The 24,428-nt window shown below is 44.3% G+C and overlaps 1 protein-coding gene across 1 annotated transcript in view; it reads right to left on the reverse strand.

Annotated features, from left to right (window-relative positions):
* Window positions 1–24,428, reverse strand: part of LOC121874901 — a 31,059-nt gene that overhangs the window by 3,628 nt on the left and 3,003 nt on the right. The window contains exons 2-4 of the mRNA XM_042379240.1: window positions 14,710–14,826; window positions 14,195–14,370; window positions 6,443–6,540 (exon numbers count right to left, since the gene is read on the reverse strand). Coding sequence (XP_042235174.1) covers window positions 6,443–6,540; window positions 14,195–14,370; window positions 14,710–14,824 — 389 coding nt within the window. The 5' untranslated portion in view covers window positions 14,825–14,826. The remainder of the gene's footprint in view (window positions 1–6,442; window positions 6,541–14,194; window positions 14,371–14,709; window positions 14,827–24,428) is intronic.

Raw genomic sequence — 24,428 nt, forward strand, 5'->3', positions numbered from 1 at the left:
AAGATAGGGACAAAGAGATAGACATTTATAAAGTTAAATCATCAGTGGTACATACAATAATATTTTAGGGGGTCCAAAAAAATTATTTTACTCAAAACATCAGTACAGGCAGTTTTTGACATGCTGATCAAAGGATCTGTGGTCGAAATGTTAAAATTTGATAAAAAATGTTTTAATAATCACCGGATATTCTAGCATCGAGCATTGACAGTGTAGGTATATTGATAAAAAGGAGGAATTTTGTGTCAAGAGTACTGTTCACCGACCAAAAGAAAAAAAAAATCGTCCAACACCCATGGCCGAATCCATGTGTGGCGCCGAAACAACACAATGTAGCATACCCGTAAAGTTATGTTTGCAACCTGTAACTTGGTTAATTTTAGTAAACTGTTTGTCAAATTACTTTATGAAATCCCTCATAACTTGCAGTAAATAACAAATCATAAATTGACATGAAGTTGAAGAATAGAACTACGTGATAAGGTCTACATTATTTTACGCAGATATGATTGGCGCAGTATAACTATAACGAACAAAGGAGCAGCCGAGTGAGGGTGAATGTGAGGGGGTGCATGACTCGCCACGACGTCAGGGATGTCACAGAGATTTAGGGACAGTTTAGTGCCGAAAGATATGTTGACATCCATAAGGATTTTTCCCTTCCCTACCGGCCTCATGATATTTGATACTACTGGCAATCACAAGGTAAACTACTGCTACAAACTGCCTTACAGTAGTTAATAGTTTGATTAATTACACAGGTAAATTAAGTGAATTAAGAAACGCCTAACTTTGTCTTTGAACACCTGTCATGAATTACGTTTAAGGTGACTGACTTTGGTTTGTCTGTAGTCTGTTTAAAATATCAAACCACACAATATACCAGACAGATGTGTGGAGATTGTTGGTAGCTTTTTTGTAGTCGTGGTCTGGGTTGTTCGTTCTGAACACGCACGCCTTCGAAAGCGTTGACTTTCGGAATAAGAAAATAATATAAAATGTGTTATATCGTTATTTGTTATGTTTAATACGATTTATCTTATTTCTGTTTATTTACCCTTTTTGTTGTTGTTTTTAAATAAAATAAAATGAGATAAACAATATGAACAGTTCTGGATACTCTTCGTCACCATTTGATTGACACCACTTTCAGACATCGATGACGTAAGTGTTTCGAGGGTTAAGGAACAGCTTTTCAATACATCAAACTCAATCATCCAAATATGAGACTTTATACGAACTTAAATATTGGAATATAATCTTGTGTAATACATTGCCTTATACATTAAAATTAGAACATATAAAGACAAAGATGTCTAAAGTTACACGTAAAGAGAAACGAACGAGTAAAACACGACCTAACTCAGTCTGTTATAACAATGGGACGAGGTTTGGCCGCTTTACTCAAGTCTTGAATCTGCCTCGTTTCGCGATTTCGGATTATAAGAAAATTGACGAAGACTGCAAAGTATCGTCAAGTGTTTGTCAGTGTAGTAGTGTTTGTATATGTCGTGAAGTGTTTGCAAGTGTCACAAAGTGTTTGTAAGCGACGTAAAATAATTATAAGTGTCTCAAAGTTGTCGTAAGTTTCAGAAAGTGACTTTGTCGTAAATTTTCATTCGTGAGAAGTGATCACTACAGTATGTAAGCATAACGTTTCGTAAGTAACGTAAAGTGTTGTAAAGTGGCATAAGGTGTTAGTGTAAAGTGTCATTTTATGTCGCAATGATTCATATAATATCCAAAAGGGTAATGTCTAAGAACACCACTACCACCAGAAAGAGTTCGATTTCGTTTATTTTTTCCACGGATGTTCTTATTATTGTAGTAAGTATAGTATTATAAGAGACGAGATTTACTATAGCCTAATAGAACTTTACCTAACCAACCATACAAACTTACCTAATTAAAATACATCGGTGGAAAAAATGGTGGTAATGCTGTTCTCAGAAATTACCTCTAAACGTTTTATAAAGCGCTAGTAAGTGCTAGCAGGTCTGATAAAGTGTCATTAAGTCGAATTATTTTAAATTGTCATCAGACGTGGTGCACAATGAAAGTGCTATTAAGTGTCAGGTGTCATGAAGTGTCTTAAGGTGTCATGAAGTGTTGTAAAGCGTTATGTAAGTGCCCTAAGGTGTCAAAGTGTCATGAAGTGTTGTAAAGAGTTATGTAAGTGCCCTAAGGTGTCAAAGTTTCATGAAGCGTCTTCGTGTCAATGTCCTGGACCGAAAGAATTAACGGCCTAAAGTGTCATGATGTGTCCTAAAGTGTCAGTGTTCTATAATGCCGTAAAAGCCATATAGTTTCAGAGTGTTATAAAGTCCTCGAAGTCTCGAATAGTTATAAAGTGTCCAAACAACATACAATAGTGTCTTACGGTGTCGAAAAGTTATAAAGTGCTGTGAAGTCTGACAGTGTCGTAAAGTGCCATTGATGTAAGGTGTCAGTAAAGTGTCATTAATATCATAAAGTGTTGAAATGTGTCTTGAACTATCACAAGGTGTAAAGTGTGTCAAAGAGTACAGCAAGGTGTCAAGTGCCATGAGGTGTCAGAAAAGTGTGAGGATGGTGTCAGGAGGTGACCCTGTACGGCGCCAGGGCTTCCGCGACCGCCAGCACAAGGTAACTACTTGTACTACTACTGTTGTGTTTTTCACATACTGATTTTTTTTTCATGTGGGGGACAGCTTAAACGGGCACAGGTCATCGACTCACAACGGGCCTGGGAAGGGGAGGGGGATAAGAGGAGAAAGAAAGGTGATTATTGATGACTGACCCGCGACCGAATTTTAATAGAAAAAGATTATAAAAAATGTGAATAACAGTGAAGAGTAGAATCATCAGCGTAAGAACAGACAGAATTAGTCGTAGGGTGAAGTAAATCATTGATAAAAAGAAGGAAGAGAGTAGATGAAAGAACAGAACCCTGTGGGACACCACTGTTGGAAGAGAAAGAGCGAGAGATCGATCCTTCGACAACAACTGCCGTGGATCGGTTCTCACGGAAGCTAGGAATTAGAGAACAAAGTGGGGGAGAGAAACCATAAGAGGGAAGTTTAGGAAGCAAAGACTTGCGCCATACCCTGTCATATGTTTTATAGATGTCAAGGGCCACGAAGAAAATTTCCCCATAATCCCTAAGGGCTCGTTTACACGATCAGTCTCGGAGCATGTTTTCGAAGCATGGTAACGAAGCCGTGCTCGGGCAGTGATCGTGTAGACGGCAACACTCTGAACCACCAACCCTTCCCGGGCAGTTACTGTACGTGTGGGAGGCGGAGCCTAATAGTTGCGTGGCCACCTACGTGGGTCACTGCCACACCACACAAACGCGCAAATTAAAAGCAACGATGGACGTTGTGCCGTCGCCTACACCTCCCACCAGTGACCCTCCGGAGTCAAGGCCACCATTTGAGTGGACAAAGACGTTAACGTTACAACTTATTGAACTGTTTTGGGACCGGCCATGTCTATGGCAGGTCAGAAGTGATGGTTACAAAAATAGAAACGAAAATGTAAAGCTTATGGGGAACTGTATAATTATGTGAAAAATGTAAATCCTATGTGCACACTTGATATTGTGAAGAAGAAAATAAACACATTACTCAGTCAGTACAGAAAAGAGCTGAAAATGATAGCCGTATCGAAGAAGTCTGGGGCAAGTGCAGAGGACGGTGTGGCAGTTCCGTGAACTGTAAACTCACAGTCCACTAAACAGTGGTCAGTACCCTGCTCCGACACCATGCTTCGCCACTGACCCGAAGCGTGCTCGACCACCTTACGTGGTAACTGATCGTGTAAACGAGCCCGAAGAGAGGATGACCAAAGAGGGTGCAGTAGGAAAGCAGATCACCAATAGATCTTGCTTGGCGAAAACCATACTGGTGATCCGACAAAAGAGATAGGAGTTCAAGGTGACGGAGAAAATGAGAGTTCTCTTAGTAATCCATTTGGCTTAAACTAATGCTTAAGATCACTGGTTCTGCCTTAGTTGTTCCTGTAAGTTAAGTGCGAATAATCATTTAGGTGTGTGTGTGTGTGTGTGATAGACATGAGGTCATTTCAACTGTATTTTTCCTTTTCTTTTTTCCAGGTGAGTGTGAGTTACAACAGCTCTTCGTGGGACATTCACACCACATCTCAGGTACGTCCAAGTTATCATGCTCATTGATTATCGTTTTATTCGTCAGCTAAGTCTGGAGTCGTTCTCATCCCACATGAATTTTAAAGGAACGTTACGCTTTTCCCCGCCATCTTTGAGGATGTCGGTGTCCCTCCCTTATCAATGAGTCAATGTGATGCCTCCACTCGTTTACGCGAACGTCGGACCCACTCCCTATCCTCACACCGTCTTTGTGGTCCCGTCGCTGTTGATATAAAAGTCTCCCCCTCCCCTTCCCCCACGCCGTCTAAGAGGGCATCTGAGTCCTCCCCCTCCCACCTTCCCGTCAGAGCCTCACCTCTTCCATTCAAGTGGGTATAGTGAATATGGTTGTTAAGTGTCGTAACCGTAAAGTTGGCATTGGTATGGTTAACCACCATCACAGCCCAACCTAAGGCCATATTATACTTTTACTTTCCTTTTATCCTCTTTGCCACTGATCAGTTTGTTAGCAGCTTGGGCGGTCGGTCACGTCTCTTGGCAAGTACTGGGCAGGTACTGGTTACTGACTGTATCTGTTACCTTCGCCAGTTTTGGTCAAGTCTGGTCTTGAAAGAGTTCAAGCTTGGTGCCATCACAACACACTAGCAGATTACCCGAAGAGTTTACAATTATCACTCCGAAAAAGTTTTCTGGACTCATGGCTACTTCGACCCCCCCCCCCCCATTTTTTTTACGGGAATTAGCCCACCGGGGCACAGGTCAAACGACCCACAACGGGGCCTGGGGAGCGAAAAAAAAGAATAGGTATGGACACTCGACTGAGTAGTGCCCTCAGAGATGTTTGTAAACTTCAATTAGGTAACCCCTTGCACGTGTATAGTATAAGCTAGGCAGTTGCAGTCATTCTAATTTCTCTAGGTAACTGAGGTGCCGGAGTGCATGCACCAGTCTGGTGGCCCTCCTTTGGACATTTTCAAATAACTAACAGTCCTAGCATATCTCGGGGACTAGGCAGGGTGACAGTACTCCAGACGGGGAAGTACCTCGCTATTGAAGAGCGTTACGAGGGACGGACCGTTTAAATATCTGAACGACCTTCCTATAAGACCTACTAGTTTAGTTGCTTGATTCACCTTCTCACAATGGCCCGAGAACTTGAGTTCGTTGTCATCATACACACTCAGGTCCTTTTAATGAAGTTTCTTCATCCCGTTGGGACATGTGATACGCCACCTAGGAGCCTTCTCTTACACTTAATGACAATGAATCTTCACCTCCGTTTCTTCGACCACTCTTGAAGCTGACAGATCTCTCTGTAGCTCTTCACAGTCTGTTTGGTTCTTAATTTCCCTGAATAATTAGGCATCGTCTGCAAACGTATGGAGGAGTTTATAGCTTCTGGCATTTCATTTATGATTTGAAACAAACGACAACGGTCCCAATACATTGCCCTGTGGTACCCGGCTTGTCACATGTACACAAGACAACTTAGTGCCATTAATCACCACACACTGCTTCCGGTAATGAAGAAAGTCTCCGATCCATGCTAGGTCACTTTCCCGAATCCCGTACCCTTCCAGTTTAATTCTCGGCCTTTCATAGGGTATGCTGTCGAAAGCCCGAGATCCCTGGGTCGGGGTTCCGGAGGTCTTCACTCTCACTTTGGCCATGGTCATTTATATAGTTAAAAATTCTACACAAGGAAATAATTCAGATCCCTACCTAATCTGTCCACCTCAGCTAACCCCCAAGGATGCCGCTTCCTCTGTCCTCTTGGTGGGATAGTAGAGACGGCTCTAAGGGCTGGGTGAACAGATATTCCCCTGACGGGGGCCGAACCAAGCACTGCCGAAGCCCTAACAGAAAAAGTTGTCACCCTTATTGTCTCGACTTAGCAGGCCTCTGAAGGCCCCCCTTGTGGCTCTGCCCGCAGGGTTCGCGACATTATCAAACAGCAGGGACTTAAGGCAAAAGGATAGGATAGGGAAGAAGCGTAGTGTACAGAACAATAATATTAGTATACAAATGCAAGATAATGCAGCTAGAGCGAGCCCAACGTGAAAATCAAGGCTGACATTCGTAACAGCCAATAAATTTGAACGCAACCCGGGAGCGACGCAGCACGTCCACCTGCTCTGATGGTGATGGTTGGCACTAACCGTCTGCTCCACTATTATAAAAAAAGATCAGGGGGGGGGAGTAGCTAAACATTGTAAACACCTGTAGGGGGCCACACAAACACTGTAGGTACTGAGAGGGCTGATGGTTACACAGATATTTTAATTACAATTCCCATGTACTTGTATCACCACCTGATGAAGATCCTAGACTTACCTCAGCTCCTTCATGAAAATCTGGCCAATGGGCGCGAAGCTGTCGGGCTCGGAGACCAACTCACAGATGAGACGCTCCTGGCACGACAAGTTTGGCAGCTGTGGACAATAAACATTGAGATAGTTAGATAGATTAAACAAATTATTCAGTAAAAATTTTCATAAAAGTTCACAATAGTTTACACTGTGCGTCTACAACACAGTGCAAGTATACAAACAATGGTAAACAATAAATCGAATTAACGATGAATAGCTAAAGAAAGTTATTAATACTGTAGTTTATTTTCATTATGAATAATATTAACACATTTTGTTTTATCAATATTAAGATAAGATTAAATGTTTTCTCTTGATCCTTCCTGCAAGCAACTACAACTACTACAACAACTACAACTACTACAACAACAACAACAACAACAACAACAACAACAACAACTACTACTACTACTACAACAGCAACTACTACGTACTTAATTTATTTTTTATTTATGGCCATACCTTCTCCACCTTTTTATTACCTAACTATCCTAATACAAAAGTATTTACATTAGCTGAGTTAGTTAAGCCACAGATCTATGAGACATTCATGTGACTGTTGCCACATAGTCTATGTCTGTCTGTGACTTGTTGGCTTAGAGGCAGATGTTCTTGTTCCCCTGAGGCAAAGCAGTGTAGAGAAGGAGGACAGGCGACATCTCAACCAGGTTGCAATGTAGCTTCTGGGCTGCTGCCTCTGTTCAGATAACACCTCGGCCAGTCTGGCGTAGAAATCCCTTGCACTTGGTCCCATCCCACTTGATGCTGTGAACACCAGAGGAGTGAAACTGCCTTGGTCAAAGTTCTGGATTCTCTCTCCATAACCTCTGTTCTGTTCATTCTTATTCCTCCTGTATGCACCCTCGAAAGACAGGTTACGGCGACATGCGGCCATGGGACCGTATATCTTGATGTCAAAGAAGGCTCATTGTCCCCTCGTCCAAAGTCCTCAAGCACTGACGTCCAAATGGGCTTCGGTGGTTGTGTTGATAACTGACTCGCCGCCCAGTGGGAGAAGGGTCGGTTCCGCAGTGATGTTGTGGCATATCTCCTTCAACATATTTGCTGTGAAGTCCCTTACATCGTCGTGCCTCACGCAAACGAAACTTCCCATCTTGCACACCGTGGCATGGATGATGTCAAAAGACGTTCCACACACACATTGGGCAGGCAGGCCTTCCATTGGCCAACTGTACCTTAGAGCGATGGCATCTGTAAATTCTTGTTTATGAGGCTGAAACCCATTCCTCTTATCGGTAGAGTTGTTAGCCAGTTTGAGGCCCCCACTTCTTTCCACGGTCTCTGACAGTTATTGCATCAGTTGATGAAGTTTTTCGCTTTGCATGTGCTGCTTCTCTTTCGTAATGGAACGTCGAATTTTGAGTAGATCGTTGGTATCTTATCATTTGCGGCATTTTGAGCTACTATGTGACGAGTGAGGGCTGTCGTGAGCTTGACAGAGTTCTAATATTTCGTGGCTGCAAGCTATCCCGGGTTATTGATTCCCATTCCTCCTTGTCTCGGTGGTAGTGCAAGGAGAGACCTTTCTGTGTTGGGGTAAATGCGTTTCCGAGGATTTCTTGAGGATGTTTGACTCCATGGGTAAAAGCCGCATATGCCGCATGTGGCTCAGTCTTAGGAATTTCCGACAGAGCTTGGATTTCCTTCACCCTCTCGTTTACCTTTCCAGTTACGTATTCGGTCTTGAAGTCATTCGTGCCGATTACCGCACGTCTGTCTTATGCACTGTTGGCAAGTACTGGGCAGGTACTGGCTCCAGGATGTATCTGTACCTGCGCCAGTGATGGTTAAGTCTGGTCTTGAATGAGCTCACATTCGGTGTCGTCACAACGCTCTCTGGCAGATTGTTCCAAGAGTTCACAACTCTCACCCCGAAAAAGTTTGTCTTGACAAGGTTTTGAAGTTTTGGCTTCTTCAATCTCAAGTTGTAACTTCTAGTGGGGCGGGCATCCCACACAACGACGATTTTGGTTCCGGCTGGAACAAATGCAAGGACAGTTTTCCGGCATTTTCCTGTGCACTTGCTCCGGGGTAGGAACTGGAGGTATCGGGGAGTATATGGAGTAGATGGTAAAGGTATGGGAGAGGTTAGAGTAGCAGAGGAGGGGATTGTTTTGGTTTAGGAATTCATGGTCAGCGTTTTATGGCCGGGCCGGAGGGGGAGGGATGTGGACTCCCTCAGCTTATAGCTGGCTAAGATTTAAATGCATAACAGTGTAACACTATTGTGTAGATGGCATCCATTATTTTCATGAATAATATCAGATATGTTGGCCATTGTGAGGTAGTGAAGGGAGAACAGGACTGGCTGTAGTGAGGAGGGCAGTGGGTGAGGGGGGGGGGCAGGGGTGGCTGGCCGGTTAGACGAGGAGGTGGGCAGCTGGACATTGGACAAGGTACTGTACTCACTCAAATTATACACTGTGTGGCATTGTAGAGTATCCTCACGACACTACCGCCTCCTGTGATAGAATCACAAGTTCAACAATTGGCACAAATATCCACTCACACGGTCCACACGATGCACTAAACACTTACGAGTAGGATTTCATTGGAGTCGGACTGGGTGCCGCAGGAACGATCTTGAATTTAGATGAAAAACACTAAGCTCCTCGCTACACGTTCCGCCACGCCACGCAACGTTACTACTACTACTACTACTACAACAATAACATTAACAACAAATACAATAACTACTTTTTTTTTTTTTTTTTTAAACGTGGCCTCCAGCCTCCCCCAAAAGCCACACCTTCGCCGCCATTTTATTACCTTAATATTAAATATCCTAATACATAAGTAGCTATCCTATCTGTGTTGAATTAGTTGAGCCACAGATCTATGCGGCATTCAGTGACTGTAGCCTCATAGTCAATATCTGCAGCAGTTGTCGGAGTAGGGGAAAAAGCTCTCGTTCCCCTGAGGCAGAGCAAAGCCGACCGAAGGAGAGAGAAAGACAGTCGACATCTCATCCAGGCTGTAACATAACTTCTGGGCTGCTGCTTCTGTTCGGAGATCAACTCCGCGAGTCTGGCGTAGAAACATCTTGCACTTGGTCCCATCCCACCAGAGGTTGTGAACACTAGAGGAGTGAAGCTGCCTTGATCAACGTTTTGAATTCTCTCCCCATATGCCCTTATCTTGTCGTTGTCGTTCCTCCTGTGTGCAGCATCGAGAGCTAGGTTACGGTGACATGTGGCCATGGGATCAAAAATCCTGATGTCGAAGAAAGCTCGCTGTCCCCGCGTCCAGAATCCTCGAGCACTGACATCAACACGGGCTTCGTTAGATGTATTTGAAGTCCTTTGTCGGAAGATCTCACCATCCAATGGAAGGAGGGTCGGTTCTACCATGACATCCCGGCAGATTTCCTTCAACATACAGTCTGCGCGGCATGTAAGATCGTGTGCTGAAAAAATATGCATATATACGATTATGTTATATAAATAAAGTCAAGTAACACTTACCATTTCAATTAATACTTTGTAGTGTTTCCTCTGCGCTTCAGACAGTCTTTTAGCCTTTGAGGAACACTGTCAGCAAGGTTTTGCAAGAGGTCAGGTGGCAAGTTAGCCCAGGTATCCTTGATGGCTGCCTCTAGCTTTGGGATTGATGATGTGTCAGCGTCGCGCAGACGACGCTTAACAATGGACCAAAAATTTTCTATTGGGTTAAGATCTGGGCTACTGCCATGCCAGTCATTAAAGAATGGTACCTCTCCGTCTTTGAGCCGCTGTATGACACTTTTAGCAGTGTGGCATGGAGCAACATCCTGCATGAAAAGACTTGCCTTAGCTTCATCAAATGATTCAGGTAAGAAATCACTGAGCAGTTCAAGATAGTTGTACTGATTCATCATCTGGTTCTTAGGGAGGATTACTAGTTCGCCAACACCATAATATGTAAAGCATGCCCAAACCATAAGGGAGGCAAGGTGCTTAACAGTCTTTACAGTGTACTGTGGGAGATGTGCGTCTAAGTGGGGCGGGCGGTACACTCTCCCTCCACTGCTCCCAGTCACAGGAAACGTAGCCTCATTGGACCACAATACACTCCTCCATGTCTCTAAATCCCACACTTCATGTTTCTTGCAAAATTTCACTCTATTTTCCTTCTGTCGCTTCGTCAACAGAGGTTTACGACGGGTACGAAAGCTCTTAAATCCCAGGTCATCGTGGAGGGCTTGTTGAACACACCGTAACGAGACTTAACTCAGAAGACGGGGGTTTCTCTCTTTCACTTCACGTGCTGTGAGTGAGGGATTGGACCGAACTTGTCGAGAAATAACCTTAAGTGTCAGTGGAGACAATGATTTAGGCCTACCAGACTTAGGTAATGGAGCTGGTAACACATCCTCTCCAAACTCACGGAAACGCTTGGCAAGATTTTGGACAACACGCAAAGCCACACCAGTCTGAGCCGAAATTTCTCTCAGTACATGGTTTGCTTTGTACAATGCAATCACTGCTGGTCTCTTGTACTAACCCTTCTGGACATCTCTGATGAACACTATGTCGGGTTAATGCACCGTAAACGAGACAAAAAAACGGCCACAGTTACCAGAGGTGCACTGACGACAAGCCGTGACACGTGCTCAGTTGCCAAATGTCACCACTTGCCAGCAAACCTAGCGTTTTGACATCTCGCATCCTGGGACAGCCTTCACAACATATGATCTCATTTTCACGAGAACTTAGTTTGTCGGCCCTATCGCGATTTAATATTCCGCGCAGACTGTATTTGCTGTGAGGTCCCTTACTTCGTCATGCCTCATGCATATGAAGCCCCCTTTCTTGCACACCATGGCCTGATCGACGTCATAGGAAGAGCCACACACGCATTGGGAGGGCAAACCTTCTACTGGCCCACTGTACCTTAGAGCAATGGCATCTGAAAATTCTTGTTTATTGAGACTGAAACCATTTGCCCTTATCAGTAAGGTAGTTAACCAGTTCGAGGCGCCCACCTCCTGCACAAAAGCTACTTTTTTCAAATTTTCTGGTACCTGCAGCAACAGTTGCTGCAGCTTATCATTTTGGCAGTGCTGTCGTTCTGTCGTAATGGACCTACGAATCTTGTTTACTTCACTGGTATCCACCTCCCCTGTTGTGTACTGTGCTATTATGTGGTCCGTGAGGGCTGCCGTGAGCTTAAGTGAATTTTGATGTTCGGTGGCTGCAATCTCCTCTGGATTGGTTAGCCCCATCCCTCCCAGTCTTGATGGAAGTGCAAGAAGTGATCTTTCTGCTGGGGTTAAGTGAGGGTGTTTCACTAATTTGGGAATGAAATTGACACTGATAGCTTCTTCCAGAGGGTGGAGGAGGGGTCCGATATCAGGGATAGTACGCATCAGGTAGTTCCAATGATGCTTGACTCCATGGGTGAATGCAGCAAAAGCCGCATGTGGCTCTGTGTTAGCAATCTCAGACAGAGCTTGGATTTCACTAACCCACTCATTCACCTTTCCCGCTACGTACTCGGTCTTGAAGTCCGTAGTGCCAATTACTGCGCCTAGGTGTCTTTGGCCCTCCTTAGTTATTTTGACCTCACTTCCACCAAACACCCCCATTGCCCGTTCATAATGTTCTGGCTTTACGATGAGGAAGGACTTGCTGGCGTTTGGGTGGTACCCTATTTGTGGACCTCGTGATGTTACCAAGTCCCACCACATTTTGATGCCCTCCACTTTTCCTGCTCCTGTAAGGTCATCAGCATACGCCACTTGTTTGACCCCAGTTGTTTCAAATGTTATTTCTTGTTGGAGCACTGATAGGCCAATTGCATACATTGCCATTGCAACAGGGTCCCCCTGTGTTGTTCGCTCGGTTGACTGTAAGATGGTATCACCTCTTAGAGCCTTGTTGTTTACTATGTAGAGGTCTGATGGATTCCTATACGAATTTTCAACATACATTGCAAAGCTTGGACACTTGATCTTGATGTTGTGCAGTGCAGCCTTGTGGTTAAGTATGTTGAATGCGTTTGAAGAATCCACCAGGAGAACGGCCTCACAATCACGCTGCTCAAATTTCAATCTCATGGCGTGAATGGCAGCCTCCCCACCAGCCTGGTGGCCAGCACACACTTGTAGATTCCCTGCTGCTGCCCTGACATCATCCTTTACCATCTCCATTATGCATTTTCCGATGATCCGCCTCAGCACTTCCCCCACCCCTATAGGTCTACATCCTGGTTTCTTTTCCAGAGGAATAAGGCGGCAGGCCGTCAGGGCCTGGAGGTAATGGCAGCAAGAGGATGCAAGCTTTCTTGCAAGGGCGGCAATGGCAGTGCAGAGATCGCTTGCTACAGGGCCAAACTTGTTTGTGCTGAGGATGACTCTCCAACCGTTTGCATCCAGACCTGAAGGGCCGGCTCCTCCTCGAGTCTTCAGTGCCTTTTTCCACACCATCTCTCCTGTTATTTTCTCGAACAGGACAACATTTGGTGGGATATAGTCACCCTGGAACCTGATGCCTTCGTCTTCGCTTGCAGAGGGATGTTTCTCTTTCAATAGTTTTAATGTCTCTCTGTTTATTGGCATCACCCCACCGGAGGATTCCTCTGTGAGAGATCTTACCACAAGAGACACTTTTCCCACACGCATTTTGTTTCCAAATTTTCTTGCCACGTCATCGGTGTTTTGCTTTCCGTCACCCGTAATTTTTAGTCTCTCCTGCAGTGTTCTTGCTTCACATAGGAGATCATCTAGGGCCCCAGTCTGCCACATTGCCAATCTTCTCTTCATTGCTGCCACATTTTCTTTGTGCTTAGCCTTTGTGTGTGTCCTCTGACAAAATAGATGTGGTATTATTGCCAGTATTTGAAGAGCTAGAGGGGCGAGGAAGCGGTCCTGAGTGTAATCAGTCATGAAGCGAGTCATCTCCCGAATCATTTCTTTGGTGGCCGCACACTTGGGTGGTTCAAATAAGTTAGCGGGCGACCACTTGACAATTTCTGAGTAGGTTTCTTTGACCCATATGTCTGCATTTTCCATCGACATGCCATTCCACTGAGGTGGCTGTCTCTCATTCTCCTCGTGGACACTTGCTACTAAGGGAGCAGCATTTAATAGTACTATATTTTCGGGTTGAGTAGACTCACTGCTATCATTTCGGATATCATCGGGTAGTTGGGTCCCGGCGATATCCACTGTGGCCACCTGTGTCGGCTCCCTGCGACGTGGGTTCCGGCACTGGTCTCGCTTCTTGCAATCCACACATGGTCGGATGTTTCTCGCACAAACACAATTTGTGCAGTTATGGTTCGGGTTAGCACAGATGCAGCAATGATTGTTACCAGGCATAGTGAACAGCACCTTGCGCGACAGTTACGTCCGCCTCCGAACATCTGATTTAGTCCCAGGCACAAGATAATACTGGTTCTTATGAGGGAAGGGCGGAGAGGTGACAGGCTGGACTGCTGTGTCCAGGTAGTAGGGGCATACGTGCGCGCGTGGGTGTGTAGGCTACCCCCCCCTAAGGGCGACCATCCATACGTCAGAATGATACACTATGGACAAGAATTTGTCGCACCAAGCACTTGATTATATATCCTTGGCACAAATAACCACTATTTATATGGTCTCACTGGTGTAATATCAGTAATATATACTATTACTACTATTACTACAATAACAGCAACAACTACTACCCTGTACTACTTTTACCACCACCACCACCACCACAGCCACAACAAGTACCTCAAGGTGAGTGAAGTAAGCCAGGAGTTTGCTCAAGGGTTGCTCGTAGGCGGGGTCCCAGATAAGGTCTTCGGCCAGTTCGTCTTCTCCCACCAAGTTGTGGAGCTGGAAGGAGCGTCCGTTCACAGGTGCCAGTGTCGGGAGGGCGAGGGAGATGGGCATGTTGAGGAGAAAGCCTGGAAGGTAGTCATAAAATTTTGTGTGAAAAATGTCCATTCATTAACCACTTGAGGACGATGGCTTAGCCCTTTGAGGATGATGATTTAGTTTTTTTGGGATGATGGTTTAGTCCTCTGATGTAGATTGTTTAACATTCTTAGGACGAATTCTTAAACTGAAGATAATGGTTTAGTTCTTTGAGAAGTATGGCTTATTCCTTTAAGAATGATGGTTTAACCCTTTTAGGACGAAGAGTTTTAGTAAGTGACTTTATGAAGTGGAGAGTGAACTACAAGGATGAGGTAGGAAGTAGAGTGAGCTACGAGAAAGAGGTAAGGTGTGGGCTCTGGACTAACCTAAGCTGATGGGAGCTTCCGGGTTGACGAAGATGTAACGCTTCTGTCTCCCACCTGCCACCGTCCCGACCACGGCAGTCAACACGAGCACCAACACAGACACAGACACACGCATCTCTGGAACGACAAGAGGATGAATTTGGTGAAATCGAAAATATATATTTTTAAAATTACATACTGTATGTTCTTATTATCTTATTAAGGAATGTATTACTGAGTAATTATTGAGGGCAGGTATTTGTTGTTCACACTGAGTTATCATGGCAGTATGCTACTAGCAATATCAATAATAATAATAATAATAATAATAATAATAATAATAATAATAATAATAATAATAATAATAATAATAATAATAACGCCATCACTAGTCCCGAGCATACGTAGACTCGCTTTTATCTTCAAAAATTCCTTGCCACAATAATCGTTCACGGAGGAGAGAACCACAAACTGCTATTGATGGGCTCTAGACTCTAGAGGAAGACAATCACAGCTCACCTGATGACGCGGTACAGCGTACAGACCAAGTGATCGCACAAGTCCACTCCACCAAGAAGTGAAATACTATAATTATGCTGACTGACATGCTATAGCTATGATAGCCATTGAAAATTCTTATTTATCATACTATTATCTACATTTCTTACTGTACTCTATGTCGTACTTTATTGGTGGAAGAGGTATTGACTGTGTAAGGGGGGATGAGGGTGGACACTGGCCTGACCACATCATCTCAGGGAGGGAGATGGAGACGGTATAATAAACTTGTCACTGTGGTCGCCCCAGCTGTCATAAATAGTGATGGTGAACCTCTCCATGTGCTGACGCTTCACTCTACTCCTGAACTCACCATCCAATCCCCTGGAGGAAATAATCGTTTCATTATTGCTATCAAATTCGTCTTAGATCTTGGGAGTGACCGATATGTCTGTCAGTCAGTCAGTCGGTCGGTCAGTCAGTCAGTCAGTCAGTCAATGTGACATCCCAAGTTCTGAGGGTTAGCGACTACGGCCCTTCACTGGAAATGTTTTCGGAGTGTATTTACCAATTCATCCAGGAGTTGTTTCTCTACGAGGACCACACTTTTTAATTTCGTTCATTCAACCCAATGTGGGTCTTCTCCTGGCCTTAACATTACTCAGCAACATTACCACCACTAAACCTCTCATCCCTAACCATATGGAGGAGACAGGGAGGGGAGGAGGGAAAAATGAAAGGGGGGAGTGAGGAAAAGGAGGAGGCAGGGAAGGAAGGAAGGGAGGAGACAGGGAGAGAGGGAAAGGTTGACTGCACACAATGTGTTGAGTCGCTGCTTCAATCCCTTTGTGAACCATGATTCAGAAACAACAAAGTCGACCATCTGATTGGCAAAAGTCGAGGTTGTTCAGTATCTTGAGCTGTGTGCAGTGTTCTTCCTCCAGTGTGTGTTAACAGTGGTCCTCCTCCAGTGAGTGTTAACAGTGGTCCTCCTCCAGTGTGTGTTAACAGTGGTCCTCCTCCAGTGAGTGTTAACAGGGATCCTCCTCCAGTGAGTGTTAACAGTGGTCCTCCTCCAGTGTGTGTTAACAGTGGTCCTCCTCCAGTCAGTGTTAACAGTAGTCCTCCTCAGTGTGTGGTAACAGTGAATTCCTCCTCAGTGTGTGTTAACAGTGGTCCTCCTCCAGTGTGTGTTAACAGTGGTCCTCCTCCAGTGTGTGTTAACAGTGGTCCTCCTCCAGTGAGTGTTAACAGTGGTCCTCCTCCAGTGTGTGTTAACAGTGGTCCTCCTCCAGTGAGTGTTAACAGTGATCCTCCTCCAGTGAGTGTTAACAGTGGTCCTCCTCCAGTGTGTGTTAACAGTGGTCCTCCTCCAGTGAGTGTTAACAGTGGTCCTCCTCCAGTGAGTGTTAACAGTGGTCCTCCTCCAGTGTGTGTTAACAGTGGTCCTCCTCCAGTGTGTGTTAACAGTGGTCCTCCTCCAGTGTGTGTTAACAGTGGTCCTCCTCAGTATGTGTTAACGGTGAATTCCCTCCCCCTCAGAGTGTGTGTGTGGGGGTCCTCCTCAGAGAGAGAGAGCAGTCACTTAACGGTACAGGTTACTATACAGGCCCAAAAGGCAGTAACACCCACCACACTACAGTCACCTGCATTCTACCTGTCTTCCCTCCTTTCTCCTTCTCTTCTTCCAGCAACTGCTTCTTTTCCCTCCCTCATCTCTTTCCTTTGCCCTCATCTCCTCTCTCTCTCTCTCTCTCTCTCTCTCTCTCTCTGTCTCTGTTACACCTTCCTTTCCTCCCTAACTCTCCTTCCTTTTCTCCCTGCTTCCTACCTTCCTTCCTCCCTTCCTTCCCTCGCTTCCTCCCACCCTCTCCCTTCTTTTTTTTCCTTTCCTCTGCCATCTCTCCATCTCTATTTACCTCTATTGTATTAAGGTTTATTATTATATACTATATTCAACACCACTATTAACTTTTATCTGTGTAACACTATTAACTTCTCATGTGTAATATCTCTCTTAACTTTTAAATATGACTCGTCTTTTAACTGTTAATTCTTACCTCGGTACAACACACCTAGACAACATACGTACAGTGGTTTGAGGTACCATACGTACTGTACACTCTGTAAAAAAAACGATCTTTACAATTCTCGTGCGAAACAAAATGACATCACGAAGGAAGGCCCATGAGGCTTACCTCACATTGGTAGCCAGACAACAAGCTTGTTCAGTTCGAAATTCATCGGACCCCTCCTGAAAGATACTTTTTTTTTTACTGAGTACATTTATTCTTACGTCAGTGTTTTAATGGTACTGTCTCAGGAGGTGCAGTGACCGAGTGGATACAATACTCGCCTCCTGACACATGGGTGGTTGGTGTGCACCCAGGGAACACCTAGTCGACCCTGTTGTGAAGAATTACCTGACTTTACAAGTGGGGAAAAGAAGGTACCAAAGGTGTGTGAATGTTCACCTTAACGAAGCCATCTTATGGTTCACTTGGTTGACTTGTTCACGACCTTCACCACACGGTGTGTTGTACACAACCTTCACCACATAGTGTGTTGTACACGACTTTCACCATACAGTATAGTGTGTTGTACGCGACCTTCACCACAGTGTGTTGTACACGACCTTCACCACAGTGTGTTGTACACGACCTTCACCACATAGTGTGTTGTACACGACCTTCACCACATAGTGTGTTGTACACGACCTTCACCACATAGTGTGTTGTACGCGACCTTCACCACAGTGTGTTGTACACGACCTTCACCACATAGTGTGTTGTACGCGACCTTCACCACAGTGTGTTGTACACGACCTTCACCACAGTGTGTTGTACACGACCTTCACTACACAGTGTGATGTATACCTTCTCCACCAGACAGTGTTGTAAAGCACCTTCTCACTCTCTGACCGGTAAACGCCTCGACCCTTCACGACACCCGGCACATGTAAACACCAAATAAGACAAACCTGGCTCTATTTAACCCCTAAAGTGTCCTTAACATGTAAATAACCTTCCTAATCTAGACCTGTATTAGGTTCATTTAGGGTCAACCCCTTGACCTTTCGTCTGGTGTAATTGATGATTGTCTGTACTGTGAGACAAGAAGCGCAACACAGGCGAAAAGACATTAACCATTTATCTTCAAAGCGGGATAATAGGCGGTGATAATGACTGAGAAATACGAGTGATGGCAATTCTATTTTATATTGTTATGAATTTAGGGATAAATATTAGTATACCGCTCTACATCTTTATGTCCTCCTAAAGTAGGATTTATGTTGCAAAATTCGCTTCGGCTCCAAAGTGTCGTACAGCGTTGAAACAACATCGTTATCGTCATCAACAAGAGTTTATACATGAAGGTGGGTTACCTGCACATTGGCCGCAGAACAGGTATACGCAAAGGTAACAATGATATGAGCAACATAAAGACAACACGATGACGCAATTTCCAAGTTATATCTATTTTTTAAAACATAAACCCCACCAGCGTGAGTCCATAACTTCCACCGTGACCACACCTCCGCGGCCTTGGTCCACGGTCCATCTTCGTGAGCCTTGCTGGCTCTGTGGCGTCCGTAACTGTTTTTTTTTGGCGGTCATGTACAGTATGGTCTATACTGTCCTGAAAAATAACGACGGTACTGGCTGTTATACGGTCATTTAAGGCCCGTATCAGTTCGAATCGTCCAGCTTACGGTCTTGTATGATCTGTATTGGCCTATGCGTGGCCGTACGGACTCCAGGAAGTACGGCCGACCTGGAGTCAGCAGCTCGCCTCTCGTCTCCTGTACAACTGCCTCACTGACCCAGTAGTCAACACCACCATATATATATATATATATATATATATATATATATATATATATATATATATATATATATATATTGTAATCATAATTATAAAGATAATTATAATAATAATAATAATAATAATAATAATAATAATATAGAATACGAAAGAAAATAAAAGAAGAAAAGACGACCGGAGAGGAACAAAAGGAAGGCCTGTCTCCTCCCCCACACACTCGGGAGGAGTCACCAACACAGTGATAAAGAAGTAATGTGTGTGTGAACCGTGATCACTCCCCCCCCTCCAGGCTACTGTGCTTCCCGAGGCTCTTTGGACACACACACACACACACACATGCTAATATAGATGACGTACGTGGCTGTCAGCTGCGTAAACACTACCTAAAAGGATATGAATTATTTTAAAGAGGAGACCAACTAAATTACGAGGGAATAAAACTACGTATTCACAGTTTCATATACCGGCATACCGCAGCCTTTTACCATGCTTTGTCTTGTACTACTTTAAACCAACCTTTTCCTTAACTACTGTATATACATTCTATCAGTTTGGAGAGAATATTAAGTCAATAATCTTGCTATAGCATTTTAATTACCTTGTCTGAGAATACTATTGATGGAACTCATTCTTCAATTTTTTGTTGCATACAAATTATCACACAGGTTAAAGCATTTATATTTCATGAAACATAAACGTACAAAAACGCATGTAAAACCTTTATTCTCGATATACACGATTGCACACGCAAAAAATCCGATCAGAACCCGTTCGTGGAGTTGCACACAAAAGACGACAACGTTGGTCAGGAAGCCGGGGCCGACATTACACTTTGTGCAGAGGTCCGCTGTCTCACCTCCCCGGCAGGCACCACCAGGAATAAGAATACCCTGTCGCGTCCTACTACCCCGGGGTCAATACTCCCTCAATGAAAATTAGCAAGCTTCCTGCCCCTGACCTGCTACGCGCTGGTTGCATGCGGATGTGACGAAATGATGAATCCAGGTCGATCAGGATTTATGTTTAATCGAACCTCGTCTGATCAGTTCTTTGGTTTTACATCTGACCTTAAGTGTACATGGCGTAGCTACTGAAGGGCGTTACTATGACGTTTGTCGTAGAGGAGAGATAGTGAACGGAGAAGTGAGTCAGATAAAACACACACACACACACACACACACACACACACACACACAGACACACACAGACAGACACACACACACACACACACACACACACACACACACACACACACACACACACACACACACACCATCACCATCCTCGACACCGGCTCCTACTACCACCTGAGATCCCTAGTCCGAGAATTGCTGTTCGACACCACAACCGCATCCAGCCCATACGTGCACGAACTGATCGCTATAAAAACAGCCCAGTCCCAACCATTGTAAAAATTATCAATAACTTGTAATAAATTAGTGTATTCACTCCCAGTAAACACTACTCCTTGCACTGTCACTATGTTGAAATGAACTGTAGTTTGAGCTTTTCCCCATCTAGTTATTATATGTCTTATTTGTGTCACTTATGTTACTTGTATATTATTTGTAATTCGAAACCCATTCCCCAAATATGTAACTGTATATTTTCAGCCTTCTGGCTGCCAAGCTCTTTCAATAAACCGTTAATTATTATTATTACACACACACACACACTGTCACTATGGTTTATATCAATAGATAAGAGGAGGGATACACGAGAGGGAGGGGCAGGGCAGATGAGGCTGCCGAGGTCACCCCCTCCCCCTCACTACCACCAAATAACGGACACCTGCTGCCCCTCACCCCCCATCATCCCCCCCATACCAGTCCTCCTCCTTCTGTCGCCCCCTACTAACCTACATTCCCTTCGCCCCCTACTAGCCTACCCTTCCTTCGCCCCCTACTGGCCTACCCTTCCTTCGCCCCCTACTAGCCTCCTTCCATGCCCCTGCTGGCCTACCCTTCCTTCGTGTCCCCTACTAGCCTACCTTCCGCGCCCTACTGCCTACCCTTCCTTCGTCCCCTACTACCTCCCTTCCTTCATCCCCTACTAGGCCTACCCTTCCTTCGCCCCCTACTAGCCTACTCTTCCTTCCCCCCCCTGCTGGCCTAACCTTCCTTCGTCCCCCTACTGGCCTACCCTTCCTTCGCCCCCTACTAGCCTACCCTTCCTTCCCCCCCTACTGGCCTAACCTTCCTTCGCCACTCCTTATGTATTGACTGTTCCAGGGCGCGAGACATACATGCATACATAATTACAGACAGACAGACTGGGCAGGTTACCGGTTCAATGTCCTTAATCCCGCCCTGTTAATCTATAAACAGACAGGTTACAGAGCCAGGTAGTTACAGAGCCGGTCAGTTACATAACTAGCCACAAATATTGCTAGTTACATAGCTAACCAATTATTTAGCCAACCAGTTATATAGCCAGTCAGTTACAAAGCCAGTCAGTTATATGGCCAACCTGTTACATAGCCAGTTAGTTATATAGCCAACCAGTTACATAGCCAGACAGTTACATAACCAGTCAGTTACATAGCCAGACAGTTATATAACCAGTGACAGAAAGAGACAGTCATACGAGTGTTACAGTTACCAGTTAGTAAGTCGATGACTGCATTAAGACTTGGGGTAGCGGGAGTTGTGCGCGTGAGGGCTGAAGTCTGGTTTGTTTCTCTCTCTCTCTCTATTTATCTTTCATTGACCCGTACTCAGTTTTCTTTCATTTTCTTTAATTATCTCTCACTGTCTTTCTTAATTATTTCGCTATTTTTGTCTTTACCTTAATTCTCTTTGTCTCATTCTCTTTCTCCTTGTCTTCTCTCTGTTATCAGTGCCGGATTTAGACCTGTGGAGGCCCATGGGCAGCCTCTTTGTGGAGGTCCCCCTCATTATAACTACCCAAGAGGGTGGGGTGGCTGGTGAAGCGAGCCTAAATATCTGGGAGTTCCGGGGGGCGCTGTAAGCCCCCCGGGAAAATTTTGAAATTTGAGCATTTCTTTGGAGAATTTTGAAGCCATGATGGAATAGATAAACATGAATTTTAAAGAATTAAAATAAAAATAATCCAAATGAATAAACAAATAAATAAAATATTATAATATGTGGAGGCCCCCAGATTGTGGAGGCCCCTGGGCAGCTTCCCACTTTGCCCACTCCTGAATCTGGCCCTGTCTGTTATTATACTTTCCTCTCGTTCTCTAGTCATTTTATCTCTGCCTGTCTCTCTGCCTGTCTCTCTGTCTGCCTGTCTCTTTGTCTGTCTGTCTCTCTGTCTGTCTGTCTCTTTGTATATGAAGGACGTGGGAAGGCCAGAAGCTAACGGATTAAGACAAAACATTTTATGCGAGTCATTAAATTCCTTCAGTAAGAATTAGAAGTAAAAGAATGTGTAAGGCCGTCGACAAACTCACGCTTCACCGAACTTCAAGTGTGTGTGTGTGTGTGTGTGTGTGTGTGTGTGTGTGTGTGTGTGTGTGTGTGTGTGTGTGTGTGTGTGTGTGTGTGTGTGTTTTCCTTTCGTACAAACCAGCGTGTTTGCATCGTATCACACTTATCTTATTCCACATATTCTTCAATTCACTCCCTATCTTCCACTTAATGAACGTATCTAGGTCAGGTAGAGTCTCAGTGTAATTTAAACAAAATAGTTCTCGTTATTCTTGTGTTTTTTTTTAGCTTAAAGTCAACCAGTTTAGTTCATTTTTACTTCTCTATTTACGAGAAAATTTTATCGTCTCAACATTTGTGAAAATTGTAAAAAATAAAAAAAATAATATTATAATCTCCTGACAATTACCTGGTTAAATTACAGTTATCAATGATCATCAACAGTAGGGTTTATGTTTTTATTTATTTATTTTTTATCTTTAAGGAGTGTTAATTACTGTGGTGAAAGTGTTAGATTTATCCCAGAAATTAGGAACTAATCGTACACAACGTTTTGATATTTCTCATCTAATCTTAAACCATTGTCATCACATTTGTATCTTATTGTATCGACTGCATTTTTCCTTCCTAATCATTTGGTTAGTATTTTGTAATTCGAAGTCAGGCGACATTTATTATTATAGAAGATTACTGTGAAAAAAATAACCTGTAATTGCCTTCAGTAAGTTGATTATCGAGAAGTCTCTGAACTAAATGTGGTTAAATATCGTGCTCTAAAGGTTGAAAGTTATTGTACTGAAAGCTTGTCTTGATAACTGTCCTAACACTTATATAGGTTTTTGCTACACTCCTGACAGCTCTTGACACGTACACAAGTCTTTACTGCACTTCTGACAGCTGTTGACAATTACACTAAATCGTTGCTAAGCATCTGCCTTACTTTCCCGTCCAGGTTTTTGACCTTAGGAGCGCCACTACCAGGTACGACGTGGTACAGACACCACCTGGCAGAGTCGTAGTGTTTATCTGTCTACCTGAACCTGTTGTACGGTACTCCGAGTTTATTATTTCCTAGTAGTCTTAGTTCCCTGGGTTTATTTCTTGTGCACTTGGGTCCTAGGCTCTATCCCTATAGTACTCTTGAGTCCTGGATCCTACTCCTAGTACTCTTGGGCCCTGGGTTCGTCTCCTAGTAACCTTTACAGGAGTTATAAAATCATTCAGTAGTATCCTCAGTTTACGGATTCGACCCCTCCCACCATCCTAATTTTGTTATATCAGGGATTTGAACCTTTGTCTCCTCGGGTCCTTCAGTCCTAGTATCCTCAGATCAAGGATTCCAGCCCACGTATCCTCCAACCCTCGTACTGTATAATGTGGTCAATGGCTCACCCCTCACATCCTTGGGTTGGGCCACTACCGTGTTTACAGTCCTACGCTGCCCGGGTGGACAGGTTAGTCTAACGGGGCCAGCCTGGGAGTGATAGCGGCCGGGCACACCCTCCTTCCTGACGGCTGTACACACACACACACACACAAACACACACACATACAGATATTCGTACCTACATACACAGATACACTCCTACCTACCTACACATACATACATACATACATACATATATACATACACAATCCTACCTACATACACAATCCTACCTACATACACAATCCTACCTACATGCACACATTCCTACCAACACACACCACACACACACACACACACACACACACACACACACACACACACCTCTCCCTCATCATTCGTCTGAGCTTCTTCCGAGTGAATCAGGTTTACGGTTCATTTCCTGGTTCACACGGGTTCTGGGTTCTATGTTTGGTTCAGGGAGATGTTTTGGTTCATGTCTGGTTCAGTCAAAAGTCCTAGTTTGAACCACTGGTATCAATGTGATTAAGATTCATATGCAAGATTGGTTTCAAGCCCTGAGTCCTTACCCAGAGACCTGAACCTGTCTTGAGTCCTTGGGTTTAAGTTCATATCTTGGAAGCCCTGGGTTCATA

This window comes from Homarus americanus, unplaced genomic scaffold, assembly GCF_018991925.1.
Source record: "Homarus americanus isolate GMGI-L3 unplaced genomic scaffold, GMGI_Hamer_2.0 scaffold56009, whole genome shotgun sequence".
NCBI classification, from domain to species: domain Eukaryota; kingdom Metazoa; phylum Arthropoda; class Malacostraca; order Decapoda; family Nephropidae; genus Homarus; species Homarus americanus.